At 50.4% G+C, this 27,608-nt stretch overlaps 13 protein-coding genes across 13 annotated transcripts; 8 read left to right on the top strand and 5 right to left on the bottom strand.

Moving 5' to 3' along the window:
• Window positions 1-350: 350 nt before the first annotated feature.
• CABS01_11840 (shikimate-5-dehydrogenase) lies at window positions 351-1,253 on the top strand (the record flags this gene model as incomplete). The annotated part of the gene is made up of 1 exon (XM_060545194.1): window positions 351-1,253. The coding sequence occupies one exon, from the start codon at window positions 351-353 to the stop codon at window positions 1,251-1,253; it is 903 nt and encodes a 300-aa protein (XP_060397059.1).
• A 281-nt stretch (window positions 1,254-1,534) lies between these two features.
• CABS01_11839 (catabolic 3-dehydroquinase) lies at window positions 1,535-2,310 on the bottom strand (the record flags this gene model as incomplete). Its single annotated transcript, XM_060545193.1, has 2 exons — window positions 1,535-2,108; window positions 2,183-2,310. 2 exons carry the CDS (start codon window positions 2,308-2,310, stop codon window positions 1,535-1,537), a joined length of 702 nt encoding a protein of 233 aa, XP_060397058.1.
• Window positions 2,311-2,385: 75 nt separating this feature from the next.
• On the top strand, window positions 2,386-3,295 carry CABS01_11838 (dehydroquinase class II; the record flags this gene model as incomplete). The annotated part of the gene is made up of 2 exons (XM_060545192.1): window positions 2,386-2,417; window positions 2,725-3,295. 2 exons carry the CDS (start codon window positions 2,386-2,388, stop codon window positions 3,293-3,295), a joined length of 603 nt encoding a protein of 200 aa, XP_060397057.1.
• Window positions 3,296-3,366: 71 nt separating this feature from the next.
• Window positions 3,367-5,622, bottom strand: CABS01_11837 (uncharacterized protein; the record flags this gene model as incomplete). Its single annotated transcript, XM_060545191.1, has 4 exons — window positions 3,367-3,980; window positions 4,043-4,826; window positions 4,906-5,227; window positions 5,582-5,622. The coding sequence occupies 4 exons, from the start codon at window positions 5,620-5,622 to the stop codon at window positions 3,367-3,369; spliced, it is 1,761 nt and encodes a 586-aa protein (XP_060397056.1).
• A 1,053-nt stretch (window positions 5,623-6,675) lies between these two features.
• Window positions 6,676-9,235, top strand: CABS01_11836 (uncharacterized protein; the record flags this gene model as incomplete). Its single annotated transcript, XM_060545190.1, has 6 exons — window positions 6,676-7,785; window positions 7,834-8,083; window positions 8,140-8,316; window positions 8,381-8,413; window positions 8,464-8,667; window positions 8,733-9,235. 6 exons carry the CDS (start codon window positions 6,676-6,678, stop codon window positions 9,233-9,235), a joined length of 2,277 nt encoding a protein of 758 aa, XP_060397055.1.
• Window positions 9,236-10,363: 1,128 nt separating this feature from the next.
• On the top strand, window positions 10,364-12,351 carry CABS01_11835 (uncharacterized protein; the record flags this gene model as incomplete). Its single annotated transcript, XM_060545189.1, has 2 exons — window positions 10,364-12,198; window positions 12,258-12,351. The coding sequence occupies 2 exons, from the start codon at window positions 10,364-10,366 to the stop codon at window positions 12,349-12,351; spliced, it is 1,929 nt and encodes a 642-aa protein (XP_060397054.1).
• Window positions 12,352-12,655: 304 nt separating this feature from the next.
• On the top strand, window positions 12,656-13,678 carry CABS01_11834 (uncharacterized protein; the record flags this gene model as incomplete). The annotated part of the gene is made up of 1 exon (XM_060545188.1): window positions 12,656-13,678. One exon carries the CDS (start codon window positions 12,656-12,658, stop codon window positions 13,676-13,678), a length of 1,023 nt encoding a protein of 340 aa, XP_060397053.1.
• Window positions 13,679-13,781: 103 nt separating this feature from the next.
• Window positions 13,782-14,690, bottom strand: CABS01_11833 (shikimate dehydrogenase; the record flags this gene model as incomplete). The annotated part of the gene is made up of 1 exon (XM_060545187.1): window positions 13,782-14,690. One exon carries the CDS (start codon window positions 14,688-14,690, stop codon window positions 13,782-13,784), a length of 909 nt encoding a protein of 302 aa, XP_060397052.1.
• Window positions 14,691-15,640: 950 nt separating this feature from the next.
• Window positions 15,641-16,480, top strand: CABS01_11832 (uncharacterized protein; the record flags this gene model as incomplete). Its single annotated transcript, XM_060545186.1, has 2 exons — window positions 15,641-16,019; window positions 16,080-16,480. 2 exons carry the CDS (start codon window positions 15,641-15,643, stop codon window positions 16,478-16,480), a joined length of 780 nt encoding a protein of 259 aa, XP_060397051.1.
• A 589-nt stretch (window positions 16,481-17,069) lies between these two features.
• CABS01_11831 (uncharacterized protein) lies at window positions 17,070-18,316 on the top strand (the record flags this gene model as incomplete). The annotated part of the gene is made up of 3 exons (XM_060545185.1): window positions 17,070-17,127; window positions 17,193-17,541; window positions 17,617-18,316. The coding sequence occupies 3 exons, from the start codon at window positions 17,070-17,072 to the stop codon at window positions 18,314-18,316; spliced, it is 1,107 nt and encodes a 368-aa protein (XP_060397050.1).
• A 241-nt stretch (window positions 18,317-18,557) lies between these two features.
• CABS01_11830 (multicopper oxidase) lies at window positions 18,558-20,728 on the bottom strand (the record flags this gene model as incomplete). Its single annotated transcript, XM_060545184.1, has 4 exons — window positions 18,558-18,906; window positions 18,961-19,759; window positions 20,012-20,568; window positions 20,646-20,728. The coding sequence occupies 4 exons, from the start codon at window positions 20,726-20,728 to the stop codon at window positions 18,558-18,560; spliced, it is 1,788 nt and encodes a 595-aa protein (XP_060397049.1).
• Window positions 20,729-23,370: 2,642 nt separating this feature from the next.
• On the bottom strand, window positions 23,371-24,800 carry CABS01_11829 (uncharacterized protein; the record flags this gene model as incomplete). The annotated part of the gene is made up of 4 exons (XM_060545183.1): window positions 23,371-23,411; window positions 23,471-23,495; window positions 23,580-24,315; window positions 24,394-24,800. The coding sequence occupies 4 exons, from the start codon at window positions 24,798-24,800 to the stop codon at window positions 23,371-23,373; spliced, it is 1,209 nt and encodes a 402-aa protein (XP_060397048.1).
• Window positions 24,801-26,646: 1,846 nt separating this feature from the next.
• CABS01_11828 (uncharacterized protein) lies at window positions 26,647-27,299 on the top strand (the record flags this gene model as incomplete). Its single annotated transcript, XM_060545182.1, has 2 exons — window positions 26,647-26,969; window positions 27,026-27,299. 2 exons carry the CDS (start codon window positions 26,647-26,649, stop codon window positions 27,297-27,299), a joined length of 597 nt encoding a protein of 198 aa, XP_060397047.1.
• Window positions 27,300-27,608: the final 309 nt, after the last annotated feature.

Genomic DNA, 27,608 nt, shown 5'->3' with positions numbered 1-27,608 from the left:
ATGAGTGTGTGGGAGATATCCTTCATGAGGAAACGTTGCCCACAAAAAGCGCATGTGGTGGCTAGCCTGATGGTAGCGGGAAAGACCTTTACCGTCCTGACAAGACACACGCCAAGCTTCTGACCGATGATGCCGATGAACGATCAATATCACGGCGCCATAATCGCAGTGTCATTTTAACATCGCAGTGTAGGTTTACTGAGTATAGCATGGATATTTCTGTGCCAGCTGCAGGCATATCGAACCTAAACCGCCCACAAAGCCTTTCGCACTCAAACCTTTCCACACCCCTAGCTCAGATCACGAGCTAGCAAAGCCAAGCTGTCAAAGACGCCAAAGCCTGAGAGATAATGGGGTCCATGGAAGCAAACCCCTCTATCCTGAAGAGGAACTTCTTCATCTTCGGTCATAACATCTCCCACACCCTCTCTCCAACCCTTCATAACACAGGATTCCGAGAACTTGCCCTCCCACATCATTACGCTATCCACCAGACAGAGAGCGTCGACGCCTCGGTAGAATCCATCATCAACGCCAATGACTTCGGGGGCGCATCAGTCACCTTTCCGCACAAACTACAGATTGGCAAGCTCTTGGATGCAGTCACTCCCTGCGCCCAGAAGATTGGGGCCGTGAATACCGTCATCGTCGAGGAGGACCCGGAGAAGCGGTATAGGCGACTTGTGGGCGATAATACGGACTGGCATGGGATAAGGAGGTGTATCGAGCGCAGCGGGATATCGAATCTCCGTTCCTCGACTGCGCTGGTTCTGGGTGCTGGTGGGGCAGCTCGCGCGGCTTGCTATGCGATCCAGGAGTTGGGGATTACGCAGCTTCTCGTTGTGAACAGGACGATATCGAAGGCTGCCGAGATGGTGGAACAGTTCCCAGCCCTTGATTGCCAGGTCTTTGAGACCTTGGAAGATGCCGTATCTACCAAAAGGGAGCGAGATGGCTTGGATAGACTCCCTTTGAGAGTCATTGTCGCCTGCGTTCCTGCGGATGACTTTGGCGAGGAGAAGATACCTGCAGGGCTGTTTGGCGCTGAGAAGGGAGTTTTGGTTGAGATGGCGTATAGACCGCAGGTTACTGGTATGATGAAGACGGCATCACGGTATCCGGGCTGGACGATGTTTAAGGGTGTTGATGTACTGGAGGAACAGGCTTATGCCCAATTCAAGTTGTGGACTGGGAAAGAAGCACCAGTCGAGGCGATGAAGGCTGCCATGCAGGCTAAGATCAATGAGAGATGATAGAATGCTATGCCGTAGACAGAGCTTAAGACTTAAGTAAATTCGGGTGGAAATTCGGATATTCCACCCTCAATTCAGCCTTTACTTTATTGTTGAGGTGGAAGGAGATCAAGTTCCATGAAGGTGCAGACAACCATTCGACAGCAGCGTGTGTGTAGCACTATGTTTTGCGCAGAACACTTCACCACCTACCTTAGTCTGCGACATAGAATCTGAATATCATGAAAAGGATTTTGGGAAGGCATTTCTTTGATCACCATTATATCATATTTGCCAGTCCTCTACACGTCTATGGTATTTCCTTCAAGCCACTCCTTGGCCTGCCAGTAAAGTAAGTCGTGCTTGTCCAGGTTCACCGTCCCAACATGACGCCGATGCCCAGGCATATTCAAAAGAACTTTGACTCCCATTGTGAGCTCCTGGAAATACGCGAGATACTTGTACCCAGGAGGAAACGCAGCCAACTTTCCCTCATCAATCTCGGGGAACTTGGCCGGGTTGCAGGGAATCACCTTATCCTTCTCATACCAATGCCGTACCAGACGCGCGCCCCATCGATCTCCCACTTTTTCAAAGTAGAAACAGAAGCGGCAGTCAGCTTCTACGTCAAACTCGACGCTGTCAATCTCGAAGCGCTGTGTAATCGTCGCCTTGAGCTTGGTCACGGCCCTGGTGCCCTCGGCGTTGATATCTGTGCTGCAGCCGTGGCAGCGGTGCATGATAAAGGCGCCTTTGTCCATCCCTGCTTTGGAAGCCGCGATGAAGTCTGTGAAAGGAACGCGGCCTGACCAGGTTGTGTAGACGTAGGCCCCTGGGTGGAAGATGGACTCGAAGTTTTCCCATTCGCAGGCGTCCCTGGAGATCGATGCTGGTCAGTTGCAACCTGCCAAAGTGATGCTCATTTGACCACAAATTGGGCGATGTTTTACCTGTAAGACGGCCATCCTTCTGCCAATTCTCTCAACTTCAATCTTTCTAGAACCAAGTGATCTGGCCCATTGTTGCGGATGGCGTTGATGGGACGAGACCCTGCAGGAAGAGTGTGTAAATCAGGCATGTTTTCAAGGAGTGATTTGCCTAGTGATCACCGTTTGCTTGCAAACCTGGGGTTCAATAATGAGCATCTACCGCGATGCAGACCTCATATGCCGGAGAAGACATCATGTAAGTGACTAAGCCAATCACGAGGCCATCGTGTTAGTGATCACTTCGCTATTCGGCACATTATCCGGCTCTTCCATCTCGGTGCGTTGGTGAGAGGCCGAACGGATGAAGACTTTGCCGCGTTGGGATCGCGGGGGCGCGGGGTCCCGCATCTTGTTTCCCCGCACCGATTCACGGAGCGATTTGGGCTTGACTCGGTCCACGCGGAGATGATTTGAGGGGAACCTGGGGAAAGTGTTTAACCAGTTTTTATTTTCCAGCTCCCTACTTGAAATCTTTAGATCCTGCATCTAATTCCCTTTGCAAGTTCGATATCTCACCTGTACATCATCAATTACCCTCGCGATTCGTCCTACGAAGCTTGTTCCACCTGTCCTACAAGACGAACAAACCTCTTGAAATACCACGAACAGTCCAGAACAGCAATCGCAATGGCAAAGTCAATCCTCCTCATCAACGGCCCCAACCTGAACCTCCTCGGTACCCGGGAACCGCACATCTACGGCTCGACCACACTCTCCCAGCTCGAGACGCAGTCAAAAGAACACGCCAAGTCTCTCGGCGCAGACCTGCAATCATTCCAATCTAACACCGAGGGCGCCATCGTCGAGCGTATACACGCGGCGCGGGGCAACGTCGACGTCATCATCATTAACCCCGCCGCCTACACACACACGAGCGTCGCCATCCGTGACGCGCTGCTGGGCGTCGATATCCCCTTCATCGAGCTGCACATTAGCAACACGCACGCGAGAGAGAGCTTCAGACATCACAGCTATTTGAGCGACAAGGCGGTTGCGGTTATTATGGGGTTGGGAATTCATGGATATGGGTACGCCATTGATCATGCCGTTAAGAATATCAAGCCCAAGGCATAAATAAATTCGATCAAATAAATTTGTTAAACCACTTCCCAAACATTGGACATAGATTTGGCCAGAATGAAAGGTTACCCCTCTGTCAGTGGCGACATCTCTCTACCACGAAGAGCCATTGACTCAAATTCTTCATCGACCTCGTATCCCAAATGTGCCAGAGCTCGGCTCTTTCTAGCTTGCTGTAAGTCCCTGCAGGGCCCATCCGTGGTCCAAAGCGATTTGAAAATCGACGGCTGATCTGTGAGCTGGCGCGTTGCTGCCTCGCAGATACAAGCGACGAACTGCTTGGTGGCTGCTTTCATCTCCGGAGAGTTCGACTGTCTCACGAGAAGCTGAAACCCGTCTACTACACAGAACAACAGCGGGGGAAGATATTCCAACAAGGACTCAAGTAGGTTGATCGCTGGAGCTAAGCTGCGGGTCACCTCGGAACGGGTCTGCGGGATCGGAGGAATCGATTTGACTTTTTCGACAACACCTGCCTCGAAATGCGCATGCTCAGGAAGAGCCCGGGATATCTGGTAGACCAGGGAGTACACCATCTCCAAGAGCGCCCGTTCGCGGTCCAAAGATGCGCTTTTAGGTCGATGGATGAAGTGACAGAGGCTGGGAATATTCAGCTGACTGAGATCGTGAACCATTTGGGCTGCTAGCAAAGTCGCGTGCGAAGGCGGTTCGTCGTCGTCTCAACGTTAATGAGAATTAGCCAGATGATCTTTCATGCTGTAAGAAAGGGAAATTACTCACCAGGCACTTCAATCCAGAGAGCTACCGATTGCCTCGAAGAGACTAGCTTCACGAGATAAGCCCGCTTCTCTGCACTCACGAACACTTGCTTCAATGGGGACGTCAGAGATGCAATATGAGCAACCTGATGGAATGTCTCCAAGTGCTTCAGGGACTCCTGAACTTTTTCCAATGTCCAGAGATCCCTCTCGTCGCTGAGTTCATCTTCAAGCAGCTCCGGCTCAGCTATTTCCTTACCACTACTGGAATGACATCGCTTGTTAGAACCTTCAGACGTGCTATCTTCTTTGCTCCCAGATTTTGCGGTAGTATTCTGACTTTGTGGTAAAGTCTTAAATGACGCCACTTCAGTTAGCGAAGAAACCCTCGGAGCGTCGCACAGTCTGGATCGATCGACAGCGGCGCCAACCAAACTGGCCTGGAAAAGACTTCCGAGTCGGTCAAGCTTTGCATTCATGTCATTAATAGTACTCTGCTGAATGAGAATAATGCTGTGCATGATATCGTCTTTGCAGGCGGTCATCTTTCTGACTGCTGTATCGCAGGCGCTTAAAAGACCGTCTCCAAAACTGTTAAAGAAGCGTTTTGAGGAGGATGAAAGCCACTCGGTCAAGATAAATACGAGAAATTGGAACAAGTGGCAATAGAACTTGCTGACTTGCCACCTGATATACTGGCGACGGGGATTTGCCCCGAGGGCGTTTCTGAGAAGCGACACTTGGCTTGAAAGGCGTTCTAGGCATTCGGATACGTTTTCTGCAGTGTCACTGTACGTCACCGCAACCTATGGTTCATTAGCAATCTTCGATTGCTCCAACGTGGACAAATACGGGTGAGTGGGTGCTTGAAAGAGACAATCATACCTGGATCAGCAGTGTGAAAGAGCCAACCAAGACTGAGGTGTATTTGTCTCCTTCAGGTAGAAGTTTGAGCAAGTATTTGTGGCTATTGATAGTTTCCGCCACTCCGACAAACCAAGACTTGATCTTGCCAGATCTTGTGCTCGATTTGGCATTGAGCTTGTCTCGCGCTTGATTGAAAAGTCTGCCAAACGTTCGAATATCGGGTTTAGAGGGAATGCTATCCCTCTCGCCTTTCGGTAGAGATTTGACGACCTTGGGCCACTGTGTCTCTAGATCCCGGGATATGCCTGCTAAGAGAACGGTGTCATGTAGCTCGACGTCTCTGTCCGTGGAATTATCAGCACAAAGTAAATGCAAGTAGCAAGGAGCTCTTGGTGAACCTTACCCTAAGCTCGTACCTTGGTAAATTTCTAACGATTCTAGGGCCGAAACCTCAGAAATGGTTCTACCAATGGCTTCATCTCGTCTCTCTAAGTCTACTTTCGTAGCTAGCGCTTGTCTAGAATGTCAAAATTGATATGTCAGGAATGAGGGCACTGGATGTTTTGATTGCATGTACTTGCGGTAAGTTGCCACCAGTGCTCTCTCGCTGCATCTGGTCAGTGTAACGACGCACCATTCGCAAAGCGGGCTCAGCCGCTTTGGCGCTCTGAGATATCATGGCAGCGGGATTTACTTCCGCTCGAGATCCAAGTAAATCAATTGAGCCTGCGGCATTCTTAGAAATGTTGGAGGGTCATAAAGAAGAAAGAGTGTGTGTTACCTACCAACAAAGAAGGAAAGGCCAGCCATGAATACGTGCAAGCAACTTATCTAGGCAGCTGCTGCTGATGTTTGCCATCGAATTGCTAAAAATAGGTCAGGCTGAGGCCTCACTCAGTTCAATGCCACCGAGTAAGATGCTCTCAGAATGTTCTGGCGTATGGCTTCCAAAATCGGGGTGGTAGCCCGAAATGCCGCAGAGTACCATGTAAGCGTGGCTCGTAAAGATTGACGAGCATCAGCGTAAAACCCCACCAATGGTTTCTATGTCAACGGTAGCTGAGACAGAGGGACCCATAGGCCTCGAAGCCGGACGTTCGTTTTGAAGGTATCAATCTGTACCAAGTGTGCAAGGAAAAGACCAGCCTCGACTCCCTCGACGGCGTCATACAACCCCTCTGCTACATCAAAACTGGCAAGGGTCAGGCGCCTGTTATTCGCAGAGATGGAGAACCCCGTCTCACCGTGCCAATACTCGCTCTGCAGTAAGCCTACCTAGCGTAGCGAGCCTGCTTGATATTTGCCGCTCATACCGATATATTGGCAACCATGAGTGCTATGAGCCAATAAGCAACAGAGATTGTCGGCTTCATCGAGGCAGGCTGGCACTTGGGTCTTTTGGCAATATCCTAAAAGAGTATATCTGCTGTTACCCCCGCGCCTGACAGTGTGGAAGTCCTGGACTAAGCCAATGAGATTATCTGCCACATTCTGTCAAATCTCATCGGCGTCTACAATTGCTTTCGCTTTGGGTTAGTGGGCTGCTGGCAGGGCAAAGAGGTGCGCTCGGCGTCTCGAAACCCATCCTCCGTGGGTATGGATTAGGGACGGAGACAGGCGATGTCGCAGGGGCACAGCATGCATCCGTTCCGGGGATCATAAGGTTATAAAGCACGTTGTCTGAGTAAAGTAACCGATTCGGCGCTCGATTTGTTTGAAGAGTAGCAACTAATTAGGTGTACGCACCTCTGAGGGCGTCATCCCCTACAAGATCCTGAACTTGCAATAATGTCGGCAATAGCGACAATCACAGACATCGACACAGCCATGCCTGCTCACGAACTCCCAGTGAATGGCTCAGCGTCAGAAAAGCCAAATATCTCTGAGACTGAGGCGACAGGCATCAATGACATCCCTCCCCAAGACACGATTGAGGAGACCGAGCCTCCTCGGAAGCCATCGAAAATACGTTACACGGCGTCCTGTTACAATCACAACGGTCAGAACTTTGACTACTCCCAGGATGAGCCATTTCCATCCCAAGTTCCTCCACACGATGAGAAAGCTAAGCCTGTAATTGAGGTCGTCACCAACATGAATGTTGGGCTCAAGGGTGACATAAAGCAACCCATCGAAAGGAATCACGAAAACGGTATAATCAAGAAAGAAACAATGAGCGACAAGGCCATAAGGGGGATTGGAAGTTCACGCATCATCGTTCATTCCCCGTACTTGTCCGAGCTGATCCGCGACGCCGTCGACTATTATCCTGGGCAAAATCTGACTGGAGAGACCATCACAATCCACGAACCTTACGGAGTTCTGCTGCATAACTGGGAGAAATTGGGCCAGATCTATGCTTCTCGGGAGGATTCCCCGGAATTGGTCACGGATGGTCAACAGACTAAACTTGAACACTTGGGCGTGTTGCTTGAATATTTGAATCCAATCGTCAAGAGCAAGCTCGAACCCATGCAGAGACGGCTGGGACAGGACTCGCCAACAACTACTTGGGATGACCTCTGGTATCTACTACGACCTGGTACGCAAAGCTATTGCAAGTGGGACCACCAGTGGATAGGTTGTATCGTCGAAGACGCCAAAAAATGCGCCCCGGACGCAGAAGACAATCTCCCAGAACGATGGAAGGTAAAGATTTGGTTCCTCGCGATGCATTGGTCTTACGGAACACTGGTCACTGTGACCAATACCATCGACATCTCTAAGTTTGAAGGCGAGAAAAAGGTCGAACATCTGGATGTTTTTCCAGAGAAGTACTCCAAGGGCGAGCGGAAGAAGGAATTCGAGAGTCGTGGTGATCAGATCTGTGACATGCTCTGGAGGGGGTATCAATATGCCCATTACGATGGCGAGTTGATGAGCAAGAAGAGGAAAAAGGTATGCAAATACTCATTCTAAACGGACTGAAGTTTAACACCAAATCAGTACAAGGGGAAGATCATTCTCAATGCCTATGGTGATCAAAATTACCCAACTTTTGATGAAGACGAGTGGAGTTTCGATTTGGTCTCGGAACCTGCACCTGACCAGGCAAGGCCAACTAACGGTCCTTCGGGTGTACTGCAGCCCCTATGGCTTGATCCCACGAAAGACTCGAGAGATCCAGTGACAGCGGCTCACAAATTTATCACTTGCCCAGTTGTACCTGGCTTCACTCTTCCAGCGAAGACCTGGGGTACTGAACACTGCCTCGCTCAAGTCGCCTGGAACCAATTTGCTAACAGTGAATAGTCTCGGCACATGTGGGAAGCATCCAAGACCTGGTACAGGAGGAAGTACCTGAAGCGATCGTTAGTGGAGAGAAGCTGAAAATTATCAAGGCTCTAGCCGAACGCCAATTGACTGCGAAGCCCTGGTCAGCAGACTACATCAAGAACAAGGGTGAAGGAGTCGTCATCCTTCTTCACGGTAAGTACATGTACACTCACTACTCATAGTATGAGCTCAGTATCAATGCTAATAGCCTTTACAGGGCCTCCTGGCGTGGGAAAAACTTACACAGTCGGTATGTGTGAGTCCTCGTAGATGGCGATGTTGCACTTCTGACAAGATTAGAATCGATTGCTATGCGGAAGAGGCAGCCATTGATCAGCCTCACGATATCTGATTTACGCACCCAAAATGCGTCCGTAGAAGAGGAACTGACTAGGTGGTTCAAGATGGCCGACAAATGGCGCGCCATTCTGCTCATAGACGAGTGTGACGTCTTCCTCGAGCGGCGCGAGAAGAAGGACATTGAGCGCAACGCAATCGTATCGGGTACGTTTATGTATCGTCGGCGCAATGCGTGTGTGAGACTTCTACTGACTGCCCTCATACAATAGCCTTCTTACGAAAGATAGAGTACTTTGGAGGTCTTCTGTTTCTCACAACCAACAGAGTCGGCCACATTGATGACGCCTTCATGTCTCGTGTCCACGCTGTTATTGGTTTCGATCCGCTGGATGGTGCACGTCGTGAAAAGATTTGGGATAGTCTTCTTGCGAAGCTCAACCGCGAGCGAAAGGGGGCAATTCGCATCAGCAATGGTGCTAAGAAATTTTTGAAGACACCGGAGGTGCTTGAGTACACGGATTGGAACGGTCGTGAGATTCGCAACGCCTTTCAAACAGCCATCGCGCTTGCCGAGTACGAGGCTAAAGATGCCTCAGACTACGACCAGACGCAGGAGATCATTGTGGAGGCCGAACACTTCAAAGAAGTGATGGCAATGAATAAATCCTTCCGGTCCTATATGGACAGCATCAAGCTCTCCACTGAGGGGGAACGGGCGTATTCAGCTGCGTGGAGGAACGACTCCTGGAACGCTGAAAGCAAAGGAAATTAGACCAAACTTGCGATCCGCGATCACGACAGGTTCAAATACTTTCATTGGTTATATCTCATTACAGCTCGAATAACTTTGGACTCGCCATAATTACAAATTCTGGCTTTCTCTGCAATTTTACAGGTTCCAATTGCGGCCTGTGGCATATGGAAGCGCTGTCTGTCACTGCTCTTCCCGGATTGGCAGGCATGTAATTAGATCTTTTGCTCTATCCTTATGCTCATATCCTTAGTTTGAACCCCGCGACCACTTATAATTATGAAAATTGCAGCGACCAATGACATCAATTTGGTTGCTGAAGTGGGCAATCTAGGCGGCAAAGATCTTAGCCGCCCGAGATCGGACACTCACGTATGCTGCATTTCAGAATATTGCCTATAGTGGTCGAGAGAAACATTGTAGAACACTTCAAACATGGCCGAGTACCTCTCTGCCCAAGACACTGCAATGAGACTCGTATCATTCATAGCTTATTTTTGAGTGTATTCATTAGCAGATTATAAGAAGAACATCAGTCGTTTCGCATTTGTCTTAAGCACACAGTTAGAGAAGTTTGGTTGCAAGGCAGCATGGCAGCTATCGCTGTATTACATACCTCCATTGACGCATTTCCCTAGTAAGTACATGCAGCTAGTGGGGCTTTGACCACGCATTCTGTCCATGTGCCTCTAGTTACTCTGTATTTTGAATACTGTGAAACGCTGCGAGGAATCTACCTAATTGATCAAAGTGGTTTCTATGACTGTCTCCATTGAATCAATGATTCAATGTTCCTGCGGGCCTGTTACCAGTCACACCGAGTAGGCTGGCAAGATGGCCTCCTTTCCACCCAAGCGACAATCTAGGGGCAAAGACGATGATGGCCTATCACCAACGACCTCGCGACGAACGAAAAGGAACAAGGCCGACGCTACATAAGAATCCGACGAAGGGAAAACAGCACGAGGAAAAGTCAGATTACGCGTTACCCGAGCCTGCAACGAATGCCGAAGGCGTAAAGACCGATGCGATGGGATCCGCCCCTCATGCAATTCCTGCCTGAGCATCGGACGTAGCTGTAGCTACGGGCCCGCGAAGAAACGTGGGCTGCGCACTGGATACGTAAGAGCTCTTGAGCTACTTCTTGGCATGATAGTCAACACTATCGACGACGCTGATGACTGGCTGGCTGCGATACTCGATGGTGAAGAACGACGACCGAAATTCGGGTTACAGGATTTGAGTCTGCTGATTTCCTCCAAAACGGATGTCACTGATACACTGGCGGAGTCTTGGAGGACAAGCACCACTTCGAAGACAGTGGAGAGACTTCTCTCTATCGATGAACCTGCAGAAAGCCTCGAAGATGGCGAAGCCTTCAAGAAGTTCGAGTCAGGCATCAGGGAGGCCACCAAACTCGCAGCCAAGTTCTCGGCAGACCAGATCCCTAACATTGACAACGGACCAGACATGATAACTCCCGCATATACCAACGCCAGCCAACCCGACTACTCACCGACTGGAACAATCACTCTATCGAAACAGGATATCGATTCGACTCTCTCACTCTATTCGCATCAGCCGACTTTCCCACAAAATGCCTTGGTTATGCCACAGGTCCCAACACCACAACGCCACACCTCCCCGCCGCAGATCCCTTCAAATTGGGCACAGCTACTGGACGTGTACTTCGCCAACACACATTCATGGCTACCCGTGGTGCAGAAGCACGATCTTATGCGATTGGTCTACCTCAAAGCCAATAACGATAAGGATGCCAACACATCAAATGCAATACATAGCGGAGATCCCTGCTTTCTCTGGACAGTCATGGCCTATTCCCTGCGCCAGTCGGGATCTTTGGAGCTTTCAAAGGCCTTCCTCGAGTCAGCGACAGATATTCTAGCCAAAGACAATGGAAAGTATGAGATCGGTCACATACGAGCCATACTCATTGTGGCACTTATTAGACTGGAAGAGCAAGACATTGGAGCCGCGTGGCTCGCAATCGGCCAAGCCACATACTCAGCTGCCATGTCGTTTCTTACTGTCATTGGCGATGGGCCCTTGCAGAAAGACGAGGGCACACGGCGAACACTTATGTGCGTCTTTGTCCTTGACACGCTCATCGCAAGCTTGGCAAAGTCACGGCCATATCTCAACTCCTCGGACGCACAGCGCTTTGGCTTGCTTGTCACAGAGTCCATGGAAGAATGGGAGCCATGGTATTCAAAAGATTTGGATGACCAGGCGCAGCCGCCGAGCCACACTCCAGGACTGACATTGAGCACGTTCAATTCCTTCTTCCTTCTTGTTTCCATTCTAAATGATATTGTGAGACTCGAGATGAGAAGCGACAATATTGGCCGTTATTATCATATCATCAGGGACTTTGAAGAATGGAGGAAGCGTCGTCTGCCGCATGGAAATCAGCATGATGTCGCAAACACGCCACAGGATACGAATCTTCGTCTCGCTTGTGCCAGTATTTCCGAGACTCTTACGACACAAGGGCAACGCCTTGAGGGTACACCATATGGAGTGCCCAGCAAGGGATCCCCGGAAATGCTTGTTCAAGAGCAATCTCTTCTTCAACTTCTCGACACCACCAAGACATTTCGCATGCCTCCGACATCGATAGCCTTTCTCAATAGCCTCGAAGCCGCTTATGAATACCGAATGAATAGCACACAGGGGCTCGGAGGATCTCTTGGGGATTTGCAATCCTTAAAGACGGCCCTTGCTGATGCCCAAATGAGAATCTCCCGGAGACACAGCCCTCCTACAACTTCTCGCAGTGAAATCGCCGAAAGCGAGCCAGCGGTAATGGAAGCCATAGCAGAATCCACATCTGCTCATCAATCGGACCTGCGGCAGTTTCAGCCAGAAGCGCAAGTGAGCTTCAGTGAACTTATGGACACTGCGACGGAGAACATTGGCGGTGAACTCTTCATGAGCCTCGCTGATCTCGACTCAGCTGATTGGTAAATACGCGAACATTTTGCATATCGTATTTGACGCGGTATCTAACAAATGGAAATAGGTCGGCAAATCCACCAGAGTTCATGCGGCATCTCGGAGTTGTAGGCGACATGGCGACGGATATCCAGTCATTCTTTGACCAAGAGCCCGGGTGAAGTTGGGTCTTCACCGAACTGATCAAATTCTTCGGACTTGCGGAATATGCAGTAGACGCCAGTGGCATAGACCGGAACTACGCTTAGCCGCCTTCTTGAACTGCCATTTTTGACATCACCCGGGTCTTGCACAGCTTACTAACTTTGGGTGAAGTGCGGGGTCAATGGCATTGACGGACGATGGATCATTTAGCATCGAACCAACAGTCTCGAACACATATGGTCTTGCTACGGGGCTTGTTCGCCACGACGATACCCAATCTCTCGTCTCAAAGCATAGCCGTCACCGTCGCCACGTCCAACCATGACTGCTTTCCGACCCGCCATACTCTCTGCGTCTCTCGGCCGCGCCTGGATCCACGATTTTGACAAGAAGGCCACTGAGGCAGCAAAGTATGGTTTCGAAGGCATCGAGATATTCTACGAGGACCTTGAATACGTTGCCAAAAAGCTCCATGACATCGATCAGCCTACCCCGGAGCACCTCCTTTCCGCCGCAGAGCATATCCGTAAGGTACTCGAAGAGCTGAAGATCACAATCATCGGTCTACAGCCATTCCTTTTCTACGAAGGTCTTTTGGATAGAGATCAACATGCCCGACTCATCGAGAAGATTAAGCTGTGGTTCAAGTTGGCCAAGACCCTGGGGACCAACACGATCCAGATACCCGCCAACTTCCTCCCCGCCGACCAGCTAACTGGTGACATGGATGTCATCGTTGCCGATTTAGTCGAACTCGCAGATCTGGGTCTCAAGCAAGACCCGCCCATCCGGTTTGCGTACGAGAGTTTATGCTGGAGCACGCATGTCGACACATGGGAGAAGTCCTGGGAGGTTGCCACGCGCGTCGACCGCCCAAACTTCGGCCTCTGCCTCGACACCTTCAACATCGCCGGCCGCGTCTGGGGTGATCCGGCATCTCCGTCCGGGAAGACCCCAAATGCAGATGCAGACTTGAAGGCATCGATGGAGAGGTTGGCGCAGGGCGTCGATTTGGAAAAGGTGTTTTACATCCAGGTTGTTGACGCCGAGCGGATGGAACAACCTCTCGTAAAAGGCCATCCTTTCCACGTGGACGGCAATCCGTCGCGGATGATGTGGTCGAGAAATGCGAGAACGTACATGTATGAGACGGATCGCGGGGCTTACTTGCCGGTTGAGGAGGTTGCTCGGACACTCATTGAGGAACTCGGGTATAAGGGGTGGGTGTCGATGGAACTATTCTCACGAACAATGGCGGAAGAGCATAAGGAGGTGCCTGAGGAGCATGCGCGAAGAGGCATTGAAGCCTGGAAGAAGCTTGTAAAGCGATTCAACTTGAATTGAAGCTACGTTTGATTAGCAGTATATTCCACAAGCGTGTCACTATTGACTGGTATTCATATTTCAGTCAGAATCTCAGTTGTTCAAGACATAAACGTCAACTTTCTCAGAAGTTGATCCCCGGACTATTGTCAGCCGCCTCCAATAGAACCTTCCACGCTACGTCCTTGTCAAATTCCTTCACTCTCTCCTCTCCAGCCCAAAGCTTCCACTGCTCCTCGATCTGGTACCCAATAACATGCGTCCCCTCTACCGAGGGCCACCCAAGGCTCTCCGCTAGTTTCATCATCCTCGTCCGCCGCGGCTTGAAGCACATATCCAACAAGACTCCCTTCTCCGGCCGTGAAAGGAAGTCTTCTAGAGATGCTCTTACCGCCAACTCAGACGCCGATGTAGGTTCAAAATCGGGGACCGTTCCGACCACATAGTACGGTGTCTCCAGCGTCTTCGACTCCCCTTCTTTGACATGAACAATCTTGGGAGCGGGAGACAGACGTTTAGCATCGCGCTGAAGATCGGACACTTCTCCATCATCTCTGTTCAGAACATAGATCACAGAGGCCTTGAAGTATGTATGCAGAGCATACACCGCAGCACGACTCGCGCCGCCAGCACCCACAATCAACGCAGGCTTTCCCTCTACCGGACCCCGCCCTTCGCCCTTTTCGAGAAGACACCCCTTCACACCCAGCCAATCCGTGTTCGTCCCCCTCAGCCTCGCCGGGTTCGACAGGTCGCGGTAGACGTTGTTGCAGGCGCCAATGGTGGTGGCGAGGGGGTCTAGGGCATCGAGCCGGGGCATGACTGTATTTTTATAGGGCATCGTGACGACGAGGCCTGCCGTTGAGTCTTTACGTGCCAGGAGGACGAGGTCTTCGATCGTGTTACATTCGGTGGCGTGGAAGGTCCAGGGGAGAGAGAGGGATTTCGCGATGGCGTTGTGCATTGGGGGCGCGATTGAGTGGCCGACGCCGATGCCTACTAGGTGGATGGTTTTGTCGTCTGTCGATGCCATTTCGACTGACTGAAGGAAATGAAGTGTGATTTACTTATGATGAGATGTGATGCTCTGTAAAAAAGCCGAGAAGACGATGAATACAATTTACTTATAGAAACAAGGTGCCTACAATCGCTGCTAATTTTGTAGACGTCACACAAGGTAAGTCCTGTTCAAACATGAGCCCCGCGCTGAGAAGCTTCAACAGTGTCCATGTGTAAGCTGTCGCTGGCGGGTGAGACCTTAGCCGCTAAGTTGACAGCTAAGGTCCCAGCTGGAACTGCCCCAAAATCCCCCGTGATGGGCAATGCGGAGTAAGAAAGAGTGGCTGGAGGTATTTCATTCATTTCAGAAGGTCTACCGGTGCCGGGCCATTGAAACAGGCAAATGAAGTTTCACATCTCATTCACGCTCGCCTGAAGTATGATACTACGTCGATTCCCATTAAGGTAGGCAATGAAAAGCATGGCAGTCTCGGTCTCGAGAGTCCATGCTGATCACCAGTCTGTATTGTGGTTTCCGTCTTCAGCGCGGAACTAGGTGGGGGGAAGCACTAACATCAACTCAATCTTGGCCCTACAAGACAATCCCGAGACCAGAAAGGCTGCATGAGACAAGTTGAGTCATCTTATTGATGAATGCCAAAACATGTGACCATTTTTAAACGAGATGGTCTGTTCATATTCATACTTAAGGGTTAAAAAATTCGGACTTTTGCTCGCCAAAAAGCGCAGTTAAGCTGGATGGCGTTAGTAGCAAGGGCTGAGAGCTGAGCGCGGGTAAAGCCGGCGGGAACCGGTCGCGGGCTGTTTTCGTCTGACATGTCAGCTTCTGAATATCTGCCATACTTAATTGCATGTCCAGACTCGAGGTAACATCAATATTGTATACCCAAGACTTGGCCAGAAACAGCTTTTCAACTCTGACATTGTACATCATCGTTATAACGTCGCCTTCGAGTGCCTCAGATGGCCCTTGGTCTGCGACACATCGGCGGGCGTCACGCGCTCGCCCTAGCAGCAGCGATCCCATGCGCCTTAGTCGTAAAACACGGTTGGGAGGTCTACACAAGTATTCGAGCGGTTTACACGCGACGGGTAGCCTCTAGTAGTGGCCTTTCAGAAAACTTCAAACAATCGCATACTCTCAAGACTCTAGTAAATCCCAGAGGACATGCCTCATCAGCAGATAGGCTAGCTCTAGATTTAGACCTACCCAAGAACGCAAGAGACTTAAGCGACGAAGTATTATTGGCGACTTTCATCCATGGGTTTTTTGCGGGCAAGGTTTTGGCAATTGAGAGGCTTCTGCTGCAGACGGCACGGCCGACTTTGGTGTCCTACGCTGGTGAGTCGCCAATCTCGTGACCACTCGTCAGGAGTGACCAAGTTCCTGACAGGATTATAGAACTCAATCCGATTTCGGCGTCAAACCAGATATGGAAAACTGAAGAATTTTCATGCGAGGCACTCCCACCAGTGCATTCCGTAGTCTTTGGCACGTTTCAAGTCAGCCACGTCAAGCTCATCGGTTCCAAAGAGTCACAAGCGGAGCCGGAAACAGAAAGTAGCGTTGACTTTGTATTCGGGAAAGACATCAGTCAATTTGCAGGTGCTCATCGGTTCAGCATTGTCAGAAGTTCTGAAAATCCAGCAAGAGTCAAAGTCGTCTATGAATCAACAGCTTGCAATCCGACTCGAAATCACCACCTGTCCGGAATCCTATTGCAGTTCCACAGCTTGTACGCAATGCTGCTGTTCCGTGAGGGGGTATCGGAAATCTTGCGAATGCCTGAGCTGAGTGCGTAATCACTGCCAGGGGGTAAATTGGAGGATGGCATTCTGGATTCTAAGTACCTAAGTCTGGGAATTGAGTAGCAGGCTGGAATGATTTGTAACAACATGGCTTCTTCATGTAAGAGCCGGGCGGACTGTAGAAGATACCGATAACCATCTCACCACTGTAATTGATCATCAAAATGAACCTGCAAAGTTAGCGTAACTTCATGTATGAAAACACATCATCTTATTGCTCGAAAAGGGCCCATGAATAGGGCAATACGTTGGAGTTTGTTCAAGTTAAATACACAATGCTATTTACACCCGGCTTGCCCGATGATCTATGATCGTCCTTGGGCCCGGATGCTACTTCGGGAGCGGGGAACGCGACGCCCTCCGTGGAGGTGGATCGATCGGATATTATGAGCCAATCATTGTGGACTAAAGTCTCCGATAGCACAGATTACTCGGAAACCCTCCGTGGCTTTGTTTAATCTGTTGACTTCCTGTTCCTTTCATATCAGTCGTCATTGCTCAACTTTCCTCAGCTCATTCTCCGTATTTCTCTTGACCGGAAACATACCTATCCGAGTTTATAGTGCATCTTTATTGGTGAACAATGACTCCAAATTTGCCCGTTGGAGGATCGAGTCTTCGAGCATCATGCGAGGCTTGCCGTGCGTAGTGGATCTTTGTCCTTGGGAAATGACATTGAATGTACTAACGTCAGGTGTATCCCCAGGAGTTAAAAAGATCAAATGCACAGGAGAACGTCCGATCTGCTCCAAATGCAGGACCTTCGACCGGGAATGCTATTACTCTCCGCACAAACCCATGGGTAGGCCGACATCACGTCGTGTCCGTCCTCAATCGTCCCAACCAATCCGTCGGGAACGGATACTACCTCGGCGGAATGCTTCGACCAGGTTGCTCTCTCCCGTTCATACAGATGCTGGATCGGACTCTGGGAGTAGCAATACACGAGAAATTGACGCTCTTCTCGGGTCAACAAGCCCGCGAATCAGCTCCCCTCTCAACCCGGAGACTTTTGTAATCCACCCAGATCTCATTGACTTGGAAAATGATCAAGGGTATGATTTTAGCATCGTATCAACCACAACTTACTACAACTACACGTTCGCTGACGATTTGTTTGATGAGTCCAGGCCCAGTCAAGATCTCGTATCTGAAGGTCTTGCAGCTTTCCCTCCCCTTGCCTCAGACAATCAGCAAACAACGGATAATTGCGCCTGTCTTTCAGTACTGTACCTGTTGCTCGAGCACCTTCGGGTAAAAGAACATCTTGTCGCACCAGAGGACTTCGCCCTACTCCGGAATACCTTCGAGCCGGCTTTACAAGTTCTAAATTGTCAAAGATGCCCGCGCCGGTACTTCTCCATCATCCAGAACGCCGCCCTACTTGGCGTTCTATGTCTTTGTCTTACAGAGTCGTACAAGAGAATGCTTGCATCGATCTCGACAGAAGAGACTAGAGCGACGGAGGCCGGAGAGAAGAAGCGCCTTGGAATTCACGGCGCATTACCGGGCTCATCGGCCTATGGAGAATCGTCGTCTACAAGTGCGCCAAGCCTGTTCTCGGTAGAGGTATCACCATCAGAATGGGGCAAAATAATGCGAAACATCGTGAAGTCAGAAATCTTTGGAGCTGAGGGACAGAAAGATAATAAGTATCTTACGGGCTTCTTTGACCTTATGGAGCAGCGTCAACGGCGATGGCATCACACGCCGCCTGCACCTGACTGCCCACCTTGCTATCAGTCGTTCTGTGGATCAGATGATCGACAGCCTAGCTGTCTCGCTCTTTTGAACAACGCTAGACGATTGATAGAACATTTGGAGTTATAGACACTTCGGCATCTGGAGCAATGTCGGCTTCGGCGCACGCTAATGAGACTCACACACATCGATGCGATCCGCATATGTTGTAGGTTTCATTTGAATCCTTCTAGCCGGGTAATGTACAGACAAAGTGCCTAGATGTAAAATCTATAAACCTCCCAATAACCGAATAATACACAACCAAGAAAAGTAAATGCTACCAGTGCACCGTGGATACTATAGACAAAGAAATAAAATAGACTCAGATCTACTGACCGCTGTCAATGACCTCAGGAATGTTCCTCTGGGTCCAGGCAGACCAATCCTTGCAGACATCAGCGACGGCGGAAGGAATGCGGAGCTGCTTGACCTTCTCGGGCTGAACCAGCAACTGAGAGAAGAGACCGGCGGATGCGTGCCAGGCAATGTGGCAGTGGAAGGGCCAGACACCAGGGTTCTCGTTGGAGTCGAATTGCATGACCATGTGGCCGCCGGCACGAACCTGCTGAACGTCACGACGCTGAGGGTTCTCGGGGTTGGTGATAGTTCCGTCCCATGTCAGGCCGTCACCCTCGTGGAGGATGTACATGTTGAAACCGTGGAGATGCATGGGATGACTGCGCAAGTTAGTCGGTTGTACAAAAAAGAAGAAGTGAGAGGTGTGGTCTTACGCTGCAGGGCTGTTGTTGCTGACGACAATGCGAACGCTGCCGTTATTGGCAAAGTTCTGGACGTTCCAGTCATTTTCAAAGGTCAAATCACCCTTGTTGACCTGAAGAAGCGTGGGGTCGTTGAAGTTGCCGCGGAAGTCAACGCCGCCAAGCGACCATTGAACAATACCAGAGTCATTGCGGAAGACCTTGATTTCCATGGTCCTGGTGACGGGGACGTTGGCCGGCTTGAGCTTCATGACGGGCTTGGTGAGAGCGAGGTCATCGTTGACGCAGGTGCCGGGGTCAGGAACGTTCCAGGCACTGCTGGTGGGCGCCTTGGACTGGTCGGCCAGATCGTAGTAGACGGCAGCAAGGGCGAGGGGCTGGGTGCTAAGACTGCAGCTGGTGATGTTGCTACGCATCCAGTAGGCACCCCTGGGGTTGCTGTTGTCGGCGTTGGCCTTGACAAGGACGTCGGTTCTCTGGCCAATACCGAGGGTGACAACCTTTGTGTCATAGGGCTCGACCTCAACAAAGTCGTTGGCGATGACGGTGAGGGTGTGTCCGTCGATGGAGAAGCGCTGGGTTCCCTCGGCACCGGAGTTGATGAGACGGAGGCGGTGGGTCTTGCCGGTCTGGAACTTGAACTTGGAGATACCGGCATTGTTGGTGCACTTGGTGTTATCTCCAGTCGCAACGGTGGAGCAGTTGAAGTTACCCTTGCCGTTGATCAGGTTGTTGTCCGAGAAGACCAAGCCACTGCCATTAACCTGCAAGATTTCCTCAATGAGATCGAAGTATTGCTTGTGGTACCAATCTGGGAGACGTTAGCGCCTTGATTCTTCTGAAGTGGTGATCATTGCAGGCGTTGCATTCGGCTGTCCGGATAGCTCCACCTCGAAACCGGGGTTGAGATTGGACTCAGGAACCAGCCCCGGGTACCCACACCTCCGTCACCGGCCCCGGTTAAAGAGCGCATGGCTGGCCGACTCCGGACTAGCCATGAGCAGCCATCCATCGCAGAAGATATTGTAGCTATTGCAAGAAGGATTGCACAATATCAACTTACCAGAGAGCATAATAGGGCCAAGATCAATCTCAGGCTGAGATTTAGCAGGGCCATAGATGACCATGGGTCCGAACAAGCCACCAGCGTATTGAGAGGAGTAGTGAGAGTGATACCAAGTAGTTCCGTACAGAGTCGCCTGGAACCTGTAAGTGTAGGTCTTGGCGGGAGCAATCGGGCACTGGGAGATAGCCGGGACACCATCTTCCCACTGGGTGTTCTGCTGTCTGAATCCGTGCCAGTGGAGCGCGGTTCCCTCAGGGCCATCGGTGATGTTGTTCGTGACCGTCACCTCGATCCAGTCACCCCAGTTGGCCTCAATAGTAGGGCCGGGGAAGGCACCGTTCACGAGCAGGACCTTGCGCTCGTAGCCATCAGGGGCGATCACACCGCGGCTGACGGTGAAGTCGTACTTGCGGGTGACGCCGGTATTGGGCCACTCCTTGTAGTAGTTGGTGCCATCGGCGGAAAGCTTGCCCCAGGGAAAGCCGTTGGGGAGCGGGTTGTTTCTCATAAAGAGTGGCAGCTTGGCAGCATTCAAAGTGCCAAGAGGGGATTTTCTGCACAAGTGTTCATGTTAGTTGAGTTGATGTCCCGTGGAGAATGCAGCCAAGCTGTGCTAGGAGAGTTGTCTTACCCGTTGGTCTTGTCTTGGCTCAGAGACGCTTGGATTGAGAACAACCAGCCAAGGACGCCTCCCATGCCTTTGATGGCGACCATCTTGGCAGCTAACCTTTTCGGTAAAGTAAGAAACGAATGTGTGTGAAAAGACTGTTGTCAGATGTCTAAGTGAGTGACTGCTGATGATTCCCAAAGCCAAGAAAGAGGGTGAGCATGTTTGAGCTATATACTCCTTGAAGGAGGCTCGAGTCTAGTTAGCCAACATCTAAAAACGAGACGGACTTTCTTCAACGGCTGGAGTACAGCATCCCAGTACCGTACAACACCCCAGTTAATCGTCGTTGATCTCGCCCATAGGGAGAGTCGGACTCGGGAAGCCTATCCGTGTTGCTATGCTGTGACTGATGGGCTTAACCCGATCTGCATCAGCACTGGTGCTCCTTGACGGCACATGTCCGCGCTAGCATCTCACCCATGGTCTAAGAATGGATGCAAGGTACTAGCTAGGTCCCTGCTGTTCTAGTGTCAACGTGTGACCCAGTGCCGGCAAAGTTGAGGCCGAGACTCTGGTAACTTCTGCGATGCCGATGAGCTTAATTGATACGAACTTTTGACCTCGTTTCCAATTATGGGTTGCAGGTTCTGAAGGTTCCGGCAACTTGTTCGTCGGATGATCCTATGGGCGTCATGCCCATCAACTATGTTGAGAGGGACTCTAAGTCCAGCTTTCGCCTCTCTCGTGACTCGAGGGTTTGGGTCAGGCAGCAGCATCATCGGACCATATTCGCTGACCTGACAAGAGTCAGATACTATCAGAAGTCCCACTCGACAGCTTCAGGTGAGCCACCATTTGGTCGTAGAGCGGGTGTGGCGTGAGCGTTGTTGTGCGGCTGGCTTGGATAGAGTTTGTGTGGTCAGCTACGTACTCGCGAGTACCGCACGTATGTTGTTTGCACACGAGCCATTCACATTCATACGGCAACAGATCCTTCGTCTGACTCAAAGCAAAGGCAAATTCGAGGCTCTCGGTCTGCAGCTCAAAAACCTCGGTGCGAGGTGCGGTATGCTCCCGGGCTGCACAATCACCAATCGTTGCACATGCGGCTATCAATGGTGCAGCAGATTCAGTTTCTCGTACAAACGAAACGCTGGCTGTCGTTCAAGCTGAGGACGGGAACGACGAACAACACCCTGAAACTTCTAAACGGAGATCCGGAGGGTCGAGCTAATTCAGAGTGGATATGAAAAGATAGTCCATCTCAAAACATCAGAAAACTGTCATTGACTGGTGGGGAACGCTAAGAGCAAAATCGTGTTTTCTTTCGTGCCGGCCGGGCTTCTTCCTCTTCTGGCGTCGAAGCTCAGGGGCAGCTTTGAAAAGGCAGCGGCTCAAGTGTCTTTGCGTCCGAGTTTTGACCTCGAGCTAATCCAATACGGTGGGGGAAACGCGTTCAACATCGGATTGCGTAATTGTAATCTTTGGAAACAAACTACCGAAAGCTTTCACATTAAAAACTTCCCTTCGACTCCATTCTTTGTTGCCCATAATACATTCGTTCAGCTGCTGACACGTCAGATCACCACGAATAGTAAAGAGCATATTCAGAGGTCAACGTGATTCATGAAGATGACCCAAGACATGCGTTATTGACCATCCACATCCCGTCTTTTAGGTCGCGGGGTCTCTGCGCTAGCCAAGCTAACGAGGATAATCCCCCCTGCGCTAAGCTGCACCGCCTCGGGAATCCTGTCATCGAAGCGTATCGCTCACGCACCTTTCAGGATCCCTTAGGTGCCGGCAACCCGGTACTGCATCGAATGATCTCAAATAAGAATTGCGATGCGGCTAGGTGGTTGTCACAGGGACGATGCGGAAATGCAGTTGTGCGTCGAAGCATCTGCAAGCCTATGCGACAGTCCGTTCCAGAGGCTCGGATGACGCCGAGTCGTGGTATGGATACGTGCGAGAGGAAGAACGGATGGCAAGCATCGCTGAGTTTGGCTGTAGCCCTTTGTGGCGTGCACGCCCGGGAGGGACTCGATGCCGGCGCCCTGAAGATGATGACGACGACTTGAACTTCTGCAAAGGCTAATGGTCGTCGAACCTATCTCTCCATTGGCGATAGTTGATCTTGATTAGCGCCAGGCACAAACGCCGAAGCTACTTTGGTCAAGCACTAGCACCGCCGACTTCTGATTGAGGTATAGTCAAATGCGAATAATGTGTGGTTTGCGACTGACACCAGCGGTCCACGACTCAAGCAATATCTGACCATGAGTCTGTCATGGATTTCCAAGAGGCTGGGCAGCTAAAAATTCACGGACTCGTTGACGTTGACTCGCGAACAAAGTTTGGAAATGCAAAAGGTTATGGTTCATATTAGGAAACCCTCTCGCTGCGGAAAGAAAAAGAAACCGTCTTCACAATCCCGATGTCCATATTTCCGCCTCCAGTACATAGACGTAAACAAAGCCTCGTCAGACAATGGAACTTTTGTCAGACAACGGGAATGATAAAGCCTGGGATAACAGCAAAATGCCTAGAACCAAACTCCAGCAAGTACAAAAACCATCACAAACAACCAAACGAAACTTCCTACTAAAGCATAAGCATAACCCATTACTGATCTGTGACCTCGGTCTTTGGTCGACTTCGCGTAATCACTGACGGGCCACATAATAAACTTGCATCGATATGTGAACTCTGCGCACAAACCGTAGTTGCAAATAGTGTTCCCAACTTACAGAAACATCAAGGATGGAGGAAGACGATTGTAATCATCTAGAAACCTTGTTATCATCAGCATATTGGCACAGTCTAGGTTTCTGAGGCTCTCTTACCTTTGCTCCCGTAATCGCAATGCATCTTGTGTTGATATCAGACGCAAGCGTGATGCGTCTTCATCGTATAAAGTACTTCAGATAATCCAAGAGGATGGCAGAAACGAACTCGCGGTTCAGCGGCAAGGGACAGGGCAGGCTGGGCAACTTTCGGAAAGAAGAGACTGACGGCCTTACGAAGGAGACCAGCAACCCACTTGCCCGGCTTCTTTTGCGACTTCGACACGCCATCATCCTGCTTCGACTTGATCTTCACATACTTGCCGGTGGTGTAGTTGCCAAATCGCAAGTTGCGAGCCGACTTTGTGGCAGTCTTGAAATCGGCATTCTCGGCCTCGGGAAGATCTTCATAGATCTGTTGAATCACACTGTTGTCGATGTACTTCTCGTAGTTGACGATGTTGGGGTGTCTCTTCGACGAGACCGCAGCTTCGTCGATGCCACCGCACTGGATGCCCCACTCATCACAATCGTCATCCTCTTCATGGTACTTAGCAAAGCGGCTCTCGTGCTCGAGGAGTTCGCCGAGCTGCTTCACCCCAGCCTGCTCAAAAGACGGGAATCTGACAAAAACGTTTTCGTCTAGATCACATTGTTTACTAAGGGAGCTTGAGCTGATTGTCGATACATGAGAGACTGAGACTTGTCGGATTCGTTGCCTCTCTGGCTTGGTAAGAAGATGCTCGATAGGAGGGAATGCCTGACCCTGGTACAGATCGGAAAGGCCAGAAACCTTCTGCTTACTCTTGACTGTGCGACGGGAACCTGCATTAAGCAGCGGGAAAGGCTCCGAGCCAGAGATGCTTGGATAAGCGGGAAATCTTTCTTTGTTCGAGCTTTTGACGCTGAAGGGTGAGGTCGTGATTGTGTTTGACCCCAATGATGAAGAACATAGACCCTCCTGGCTCTCGAAGCGCGTCCACTAGACAGCCTCGTGAACCTTGACAGGGCTGATGGACTCAATGGAGGAGCGAGGGCTCATTGTGGATGGGACTCTGCATCTCAGAATACGAATAGCGAGCTTCTTCTCGGGCTCCAAGTCGATCGCATCGTTCAGGACGCAAAGCTGGCTTTCGTCTTGGGCTGTGGCAGTCGCAGAGTGGTTCGAGATGGATTCGGAGCTGCTTTCGCAAGTGGCAGCGTGGCATCGAGTAGTCGTTAGGCTGTTGGAAGCCACATTTTCTCCTCGGAAGCTATTGGAAGATGGCCTACGACCCATCTTGTTGAGGGCGACAGCGGCGCTCATAAGACTTCGGCTTGGCTTGCCCTTGGACAAGGCATGGTGTGAACCTTCTTCCAAGAAAGCGAACATGCGGCGGAAGAAGCCCATACTAGATTCTGCGGTCATCAGCTCTTGTTCAGGTCCAGCGAATTGCAGTGAGCAGCAAATCAAATTACTTGGGATAGATAGCTCTACGTCACGCAACGGATCTCGGCGTGCTTTCACGACGACGCAATCTACGGCAGACGATGCTCGCAGACTCGAGAATTGGAGTAAAGATCGATGGACCGGATTCGCAGAAGACTCTATCGGAGTTCTTTCAGTGTTGAGAGTTGAGGAAAGACCGCGCCAATAGGCTACGGTTAGCTTTTCAGGAACGAAGTAGGTTTGTACTGATCACCACGGTATCTGGAGAAAAGTCGCGAGAAAAGTCGCGGTGGCACAGTGGGTGGCGAGAAGGAAGATCTCTGCAGAATTGCGGAATGTCAGAGCCTGTCTATCAGGATGAGATAAGGCGCCGCGTGAAGCAATAACTTTTAGGCCGTTGTTGTGTGAGCACGACTCTCGAGGTGGCCACCGGACCAGAGGATATCAACGTGAAGTGTAGAGATGCCAACGCGCCAGGTATTGAAGCAGTAATTGGTGCCTAGTGGATCCTTCAGTTGTATAAGGGAGACCCACAATTGTTTACGTTGTTCGAGGTGAAGTTGAAATGGCCAGCCGCTTTTTCCTAATGAGGAAAATCACGAGAATGCCCGAGGTGCGTTTCGGGCAACTCCTTCGCCCAGATAGCCCTGACAACTCCACTTCTTACTTGCCATCTCCGTCTTAGGGTTGGGTTAGCAGTCTGATAGACTTCACCTTTCACCGTTTCGATTAACTGCAGCTTCGCCGCCATTGTACCTTGGCCATTGCACGTGATGACAGAGACAGTTTGGCTGGTACGGTTGTTGCCATAGCATCTGGACGTGTTAACGCGCCCTCTATCAGCGTGATTTTCGAGCCCTTCTTTATCCACATCGCTATTAGCAGAAGTGAGGTCTCGCATCGATTAAGACTCTAGCTTCGCGTGATTTCTACTTTTATTCTCATCCTAATCTCAATTCCCGCGGCGAGGTGTCCCTTACTTGATATCAACGAGCGGTATTGTGCCGATTGAGGATTATCAATCAAACTGTCCCCTCTCTATTTTATCGTATCAGCAAATCGAAGTTACCAGGCTGCCACATCTTCAGAATCCTCAAGCGACGAGGTCCATCCTCTGCAAACCTTCGTCTTGTGCAGCCAAAAGCTTACATGGATGCGGAATTTCTCCCAAGACACGTCAACTAATACCATGATGGACAAAGCCGGTAAGATGTGCTCGATTATCTCAAAGAAGACACTCCGTCACAAGTATGATAAAAGAAATGGCAGACTCTTTCACATAGACTCCACGAACAAAGGCTCCATTGTCTCAGCTCTGGCTGAACATGGTCATTGCCCGTTTGCGAATAGGGTTACACCAGCTCGTCCAACTTGTAGTACATGATCACTTCCGCACAGTGGTATCATCCATAAAGCCACATCAATCCGAACCACTACAGGCCAACTTGGACTCAGCTTTGCCCGAACAAGCGCCTTCGCAGCTTATCTCGATCATGAGACCCCCTTCTGTGGATTCGGCAGAAAGATCTTTCAAGCTTATCAAGTCTCACCTGGCCAAGGCATACGTCCTCTAGGGGGTGAATACGTCCAGGAAACCAGTCCCCCCAAGAGTATGGCCAGTGCCTACCCCTCAATCGTCTCCCATTGAAGGATAATTCCTAGGTGTACAAACGCTGAAAGAACCGACTCAGAATACGCCGGGAGTGACCGAGACTGGTCCAGTGACGATGATTCTATGATTTCTTCCACGGAGATTGGAGAAGGACAAGAGATTGACTAGGTTTTATACTTCGACTTCTTTCCGATCATGTGCGAAGAGATCTTGTTCAGTCACCTGGTAGCTGAAGACGATTCTGGCTGCACTTTGGTCAATGTCACTCCACACTACCCTGAGTCGCTGTCAATGAGGTATTTCCTTGAAAAATTCGTGGAGGCATCAGATGAATTCTTCGAAGTGGATTTCAGCCTCTCCACCTCTAGTGTGCAAACAGCCTTTATAGACTCATGGCCAGTAGATATCTCTGATGAGAATGGAGCCGGAGAAGCGACCTTGTGCACCTTGGGTGCCTCGAGTAGGCTCAAAGAACGTCGCAACATGATGAACAAATATCAAGAGTCAGATATTGTCGAGTATGAGGACGGTGTTGACTGCGAGGCTTTCGATAATACCGACTTTCTGTGGGAAGAGACAGCCCGTATTGGTCTCATATTGGTGTCAAGGGTCTTTTGGAGTACTTGGAGGAGGATATTATCCAGCAAATCCACTACGACATGCAGAACCAAGACGACTATATCGCTTCTCAGCCGATACTACTTGGAGGCAATTCGGGACATCATACAACAACGAAGCTGAACATCCAGGCATGCAATGGTGAAGTTATTGGCGATCGACATGGAGATAACATCAAGGATGACCACCAAGCCCCCCACGAATTCAATCACAAGGCAAAATCTTCTTGATTGATGCAACCTACCTTATATGAAAAGAGCCTCAAGGTCATGTTACATCATGTGTACTGCAGTGGACTAGGGTCATTACGCCTTATGTCCCCTTGTCAAAGCCGTCGAGTAAGTTACCAGCTTACAGGTCTCTCACAAGAGGGTTCAGATACTGACTAGGTTACTCAGTTGTGACTTTTTCTTCATCTCTTAGTGAGCTCCATATCACATCGAACTTTGATGTGGGATTCAGGCCTCGCAACTGCATGTGCTGTGTGACAATACGACAGCCAAGACAGTCCTAAGGCTCTCAGTCATCACCTGTAACCC

Source organism: Colletotrichum abscissum, assembly GCF_030869225.1.
Source record: "Colletotrichum abscissum strain IMI 504890 chromosome Unknown Scaffold_34.1, whole genome shotgun sequence".
In the NCBI taxonomy this organism is placed as follows: domain Eukaryota; kingdom Fungi; phylum Ascomycota; class Sordariomycetes; order Glomerellales; family Glomerellaceae; genus Colletotrichum; species Colletotrichum abscissum.
The sequence above is the reverse complement of the archived record's forward strand: the minus strand, read 5'-3'. Positions and strand labels throughout refer to the sequence as shown.